The 6,814-nt window shown below is 41.4% G+C and overlaps 1 protein-coding gene across 1 annotated transcript in view; it reads left to right on the top strand.

The window, feature by feature from the left end:
* The first annotated feature begins 995 nt into the window (after positions 1-995).
* tfpia (tissue factor pathway inhibitor a) overlaps positions 996-6,814 on the top strand; it is a 34,823-nt gene continuing 29,004 nt past the window's right edge. Inside the window, exon 1 of the mRNA XM_076105514.1 lies at positions 996-1,158. Within this exon, the coding sequence (XP_075961629.1) occupies positions 1,059-1,158 (100 nt within the window). The 5' untranslated portion in view covers positions 996-1,058. The remainder of the gene's footprint in view (positions 1,159-6,814) is intronic.

The following is a 6,814-nucleotide window of genomic DNA, read 5'->3' as shown; positions in this document are numbered from 1 at the left end:
GTTACGATATGAGCTGTGTGCAGTTTATCTCTTCACACAGACACTGGGATATTTCTTTGTATTACAGCTGGTGGCCTTGAGTTTCTTAACAAGTGAAGTATTCCAGTTGACTGTGGATTTAACGTCATTGCCTTTGCTTTCATCTTAAAATCAGCTTAGCACATTCTAAGGATAAGGATAAATTCCACCAGAGTGCCTTGCATGACATTCAAACAGCAATAATATTTATTCTGGGCAACCCCCAACTGTGTCTGAAATCTCCTGCCTTGGCACAGTGCAGTTACTGTGCATTGTGCGGCATTTAACACAGTGTAATGAATGTATTGAAGTTCTGAAAGTACAAGGCGCAGCCATTTCAGCGTATATGTGCCAGCTTGAAGCTCTATTACAGTATGTGTCACTAGAGGAGCTGAAAAGGGGGGGTTTCAAAACCTCTCTAAAGGCCATAACTCAGGTACGCATCTCCTGAATGAAACGGACAGAGCTCTGAGTCTGGGCTTCAGAAGTATGATTTCTCATCACTGCAAGATGAATTGGAGTGAATTAAAGTGTTTTAAAGGGGGTTGAAAAGATGCAGCCTGGGTTCTCGGCTTGCTACTGTTCATCCGCTCCCAACAGAGAGAGAGAGAGAGAGAGAGAGGGAGAGAGAGAGAGAGAGAGAGAGAGGGAGAGAGAGAGAGAGAGAGTTTGTGTGCTGAACGAAAGGATCAAGTTTTCTACTGACATCCCATTGCCCACAGTCCTTTTATTAAAGTATTTATGTCATACTCCTTATTTTGGGTAATATGAGACCATGAATAATAAAGAAAAAAAAATCCTCATTAGTTTTCTTTTTAATTCCTCGGTAACAGTTATGAGTCATGGGGGATATTGTATTTCCTGAAGTGTATGACCCTCCAGGAAATTACTTGCAATTTAGATTGCGTAGTGCCTGATGACTCTACTGTTATCAGACGGAAGGACGCGCCCACGCGCCCACGCGCACGCTCACAACTTCAGCGGCTACAACTTGATGAAGTGTTCCTCTTAACTTTACATTCAGCGCCGACCAGCCCCACATGAACAATAGCATGACTCTGTCCAACAAGTGGTGGATTTTGTGCGCCGTTTCGCTCTCCTTTGTCGCCCGCTTTGGGTCTTGCAGAAGACACATAGAAGGTAAGGTGATTGAAGGAAACAGACGTATGTGCAGATCAATTATTTCAACTGTGCTCAACGTGTTTACAGTTCGTCTGAGCGGTTGCAAGACAGCGCAAGGGAAAGTTTGAGTCACGAAAGTCGTGCGTAAAGTGGAGCTGAGTCTAAAGTTTGTTTACACGTTCTGTATGTCCTGGCTTCGGTTCATTCTTGTTTGGGCTTTACATTTAGTGTGTTTTCTTGTAGTAGCCTACGTGTTGTCCTCGATTTAATGTTGCTTTATTAATATTTATTGTTTTTTTTAAATCATGTTTGCCTTTCAAAATTGAAGCGCAATCTCGTTTCCAAACGGAATATGTGTGCCTCAAAATGACTCGTTAAACTGGCTAACACTTGTAAAATAACATCTGATCTACTCTGCCAGTGTTGCTCAAAGAGTGGTCAACCACACACACACACACACACACGAACCACAATCTATGCTTTGACTGAAATCCTGCTGCGTATCGACACCACCGTTGACGCAACCCTGAGCTTGTTTTGATCCGTTAGAGGCCTTTCTAAGTCCTTAATAGCGACGGGAGCATTTGTGACGTCATGCTAGGCCAAAGTCCACGCCGACAGCAGTTCTCATACCGGCCACGACCCACACCTGAACCGCCTGGCACCTCCTCCCGTCCTGTCATGTCGCAACAGCCTTCCAGGCGGTAATGAGGCTGTTGGGATTGGATGTCAGACACCCAACAAGCTGAGAAAGGTCTGAGCGGAGGCAGGTCTGATCCAAAGTGGAAGGGAAACTGCACTCCTCCATCCCTGAGAGCAAATGTTGAGCTGGCCTGGCTTCACTAATTAATGTGATGCAGTTTACAGAAAAGTCCAGAAAGGTCATTCCAGCTGTGGTAGGTCAGAGATGTCCGTCTGTAGTTAAGAGGTTTGGGGATGAACTTCACTGTATCGCCTTAATGTCAATGTCTGCCTTTCTTATCTTTCGGTGACATACTGTGCAGGCGGTTTTATGCGTCATTTCCAGCATTTACAGTCTATGAGCAGCATTTGCAGCAAAGCATGAAGGCTATGAACCTTCTTATGGAAAGAAAATGTGACATACTCACACTCCCCAATGTCCAAGCCTTTTCTTATGTTTATGTAAAATCTCCTTAGTTTTTTATAAATTATATTTTAGTGATAGCAACATTTCGTTTTTTTAAGGTGCATCACAAACTAACAAAGATTGGATAGTCCTTCATGCTTTGTTACATTGGGGTCATTTTAGCCAGGGCTGGATTAACCCTCTAGTGGGCCTTGGGGCAAAATTGAGCTGTTGGCCCCCTTTCGCTCCCTTAGTTATTCTCACTAACTTTGCATTTTGTATGTATCCTGTTGTGCTTTTCCGCACCCAGGTATATCACTTTTTCCAGAATCACAAAAACCAACCACTTCTTATGGAATATTAGAGTATCTAGTATACTATTCATCAAAGCACCACAGAATAATTGCCACACAGTGATTTACGCAGACGCCAAACAACACAAAGCCTTACATGTGTTTGATAGTACTCTAAAGTGACATCTAAAAGAGATTGGAAGCCAGTGCAGTGAAGGCGAATTTGGTGTGATGTGTTAGAAACACTTTGTCCGGGTCCGTAGTTTGGCTGCTGGATTTTGAACAATTTGGAGCACCTCCGTATTGTTCAACAAGGCGCTGCTATAGTCGAGGTGGGAGGATATAAAAGCAAGTAATGTTATGTTACTAAGTAAAAGATAAGCATCTCATTTCGAAGGTATTCCTCAGCTGATAACATCACAGGACTTTGTAATTTGCTTAAGGCTGAGAGTTTTGTGTGTTGACGTAATGTTATGACCAGGGGGGGGGGCAAAGATTGGCTCTATTTAGTTGGAAATGTGTTCAGGGCCAATAACACGGACCTCTGTTTACTCAAAATGACTTGCCTTCTTAAAGAACAATAATATATGTATTGCTTTCTTCCTGCTGGGTGACATTATTTTGTTGTTGTGTGTTGGTGACAAATGGTATTATGTTTGTACTCCATACCATAATAACATAGTCTGGAGTCAGTAAATTGTAAATCTTAATATACGGAAACAACAAATATATCGATGCTGGATTTTGTTTTTGAGCCTGATACTAATATATTTAAGTAAGTGGAAGTACAGACCCGGTTTGGGCCACAAAACTACTCGGTATGGTTAAAGCAAAGATCTAGGTTTGGGTTAAATGAACTACGTAAGTGGGGCTACTTAAGTACAGAACTTACGTTAAGTTAGCAAAGAGCAGTCTCCAGGGGGAAAGTCTAGTGCATCCACCCTGACCTCCTCCCGATGCAAGATTTGTCGTTTCTTATACCACGAATTATAGTGCATTACTGAGGACAGCCTTATTGGCCAAACGATTAACATAAACAACTGCGTTTTTGATAGTTGTGCCCAGTGGTCGACTTCTTCAAAATCTGATCGCGACAAGAATAGCAACAAATTGATTGTTGTTATCGATTGTTTTGTCCATTAGTCCCTTAAGCATCAGTTGATTTTCCATTATAAAAGACAACTGGACGGGGTGTGCGTATCCTATATGGAACAGCAAATAAATGGATTTGCAGATAGATTTTTACTGCACCTTGAGACAATGATGAATATTACATTATGCTACAGCACAGTGCCATTGTGTTATAAGAGCAAGCATCACGTGTTTTGCATAACATGTATCTTATATGCATATCTTTTAATTTAAATGTATTTGAGCTTTATTCATAACAGGATTTAATATTATCATAGCCTTTGACCAAGCATTTAACATATCAGCTGACATTTATTGATATTTGACATTTGCAAACAACTCATGTTTACTGTTTTAACCCCTAAAGCACAAAAGGAGTGGTGAGAGGTGTTTAAATATTCCAAAATAAAAATAGGGCCTCCAGGAAGCATAACAAAAACGCATTACCATTTGGCAATTATACCTTGCATCCTTCAGAGATACGACAATACAAGCCATAGGTAAACACAGAGAGGCAATCTGAGCTACTTACATTACAGGGGCCTTCGACAAGGTTTTGTCCAACGGGGAACATTAGCTTTTACTATTTGCATATCATTTAGGTGCTCTTGAGAGGTGAAACAATAAGGGACTCACCGAGCCCCTTTGAAACTAAACATCAGCATCATGGGTGCACAGTCTTAGTAGCTTCACTAATCGTCTCACAGAGGAGTAAACATTGTGTCTCATTAATTCGTGGAGAAATTTAATTAGATGCTCACTTGCTGTTTGAAGTGGCCCTTTTATTAGGACGCCTCAGGCCATAGGATGAGAGGAAACTGTGTTGCATGTGCCATCTTAATTAACATCGCAGTAAGGAGTAGACTTCAGGAAGGTGCTCGCCTAAACTGTCACTAAAAACTATTTTGAGTCCATTAGATGAATACACCTATAACTGGGATGTGAAGACACTTCTCCGCTTAGCCAATTAGGTGTTAGCTAATGTGTTCTGCACTTACTAGTACGCAGGCCTTTGGTTGTTTTTTTTAATGAGAAAAAGTGTTTTTTTGTCTCCACATGAATCTCACCTTTAAGCTATTCTACTGCAGCGGAAGCAGCAGCTCTTTCAGGGGGTGACACCAGCATTATAATGCGGACTATTAATAAACCAAACAATATAAAATCGGTTCATTACTCTCTGTCTGTTTTCTGGTTATACACGAACGCACCCACTTCCACTTTCTATTTGAGTTCAATCTTGAGCTTCAGTGAGCAATATTTCTTTAGTCTTTTTTTTTCCATTTTTTTATATTTTTTGTCATGGCAACTTATTCAATAATTTCTTAGTTGGAAATGACTTGGACTTGCTCTTTCAAGACCTGAGAAATGACTTGGACTTGCTCTCTAAAGACCTGTTGCTGGACTTAGACATGCTTTCTTAACAGCTGAGACTTGACATGGACTTGCACCATAAATACTAGAGACTTGACTTTGAATTGCTCTCTAAAGACTTGCGACAGGCATTGGACTTTCTTTCCAAAGACCTGATACTTGACTTGGACATGCTCTCTTAAGACCTGAGACATGACTTAGACTTGCTCTCTAAAGACTGGAAACTTGACCTGGACCTGTCCTCTAAAGACTTGAGACATGATTCAGACTTGCCTTCTTTGGACCTTGTGACTTGGACTTGATCCAAAAAACAGCCCAGCATTCAATCTCTTAAAGGACCTCTTGTAGACTATTTTCTTCATACACTAAATAGTCGGAGCACGTCTGTTTTGTCAGAAGAATTTTAAGGAGCCCTGCCTTTTGTGGTGCTTTTAGTTGGCTGCGTGGATTAAGTAACGATGGCCAATTGTGGAAATGAGTAGTGTGAGTCATAATAACAGCAAGAAACATGTAATCTTTGCTGCACCAAAGCACATCATGTGACCATTAATGACGGTCTTTTCAAATGTTTAGTCTGCTTCCTGACCATTACTGCCCACGTCTAAGTAGACTCTCAAGTCTGTGACATTGTTTTGAAATGGAAAAACAGACTTTATTAAATCCCATTGCGCATGTGGCCCAGCATTGACATTTCCAGTTTGTCCCTACACAGCGTCACTGTAGGATACCATACTTCTCAGAGGCCAAGGGTTGAATTCCTCTCGCTTTCACGCCTCCAGCTAGTACACTGGTTGTCTCTGTCTTTGCCTCTCACTGTCTCAGTAAATTGCAGTGAATATACAGCGTATATTCCCATGTAGTTGATGCAGAATATATGCACTGATACTGTATATTAGTACCCACCTGAATAAGGATGCCCCACAGCTGAGTGGGAGTCATAAAGTCATTATGACTCCCACATTATGTAATCCAATTGACAGGGAACACCTAGTTGATTTCAAACAACTAGAGACATACAGAGTGTAGAGTTCCAAATGATTTGCTTAGTCATTTATTGGAGAGTAAAAATATAAAGGACACCTTGTTGTATAACATGACAACAGGAATGCTAGTTTAGAGCGCTAGTTGACTGTGTTTTCTGGGCGTGAGTTGGTTTAATGTGATCTTACGCGCCACTTGGTGTGTTACGAAAGAACCATCTGAGACCCGTCATTGAAAACCGTTTGGAAATGGGCAGGCACTTTCGAAAAATACTTGAACACCAGCCACACACACCTAAACCACTCCCCTAGCTGTCGGTAGCTCCTCACAGGTCCGCTGATTGGTCAGAATCATTGTGGTTTCGGACACAAACACATTGCTTGAAGCCTGACAAGATGGATGTTTGTGTAATCTCGTGACCCGGCGATTCTCGGGTAACCTTGTGATGTTGGGAGAATCCTGCTTCAATGCAACAAAGACAAGAATACAAATACTGAGTTAGTGTACTGTCAGCAATTTTTTGACAACTACGCAGTAAACAATAACACAACACAGCATTCGCATATGTGATTTATCAGATGCTCGACCAAAAGACTTTGCTCCAGCAAAATTGGTTTGAGTGTCTAACCTATGAATCATTAGTATCATACTTCCATATATTGTATATGGCTGACTACATTGCAATATGGTGAAGACATGTATTCCTGTGTGAGAAAATGTCTGTCCTCTCGAGGTTGACGCCGCAGTTTCGATAACAAATACACTCGGTGGAGCACGGGCCACACTTTAATCTGTGTGTCCTCTGCACTGC

The sequence above is a fragment of the Anarhichas minor genome, unplaced genomic scaffold (assembly GCF_050575085.1).
Source record: "Anarhichas minor isolate MPS153535 unplaced genomic scaffold, ASM5057508v1 ptg000004l, whole genome shotgun sequence".
NCBI lineage: Eukaryota > Metazoa > Chordata > Actinopteri > Perciformes > Anarhichadidae > Anarhichas > Anarhichas minor.
Note: the sequence above shows the minus strand (reverse complement) of the source record. Positions and strands in the feature narration are given on the sequence as shown.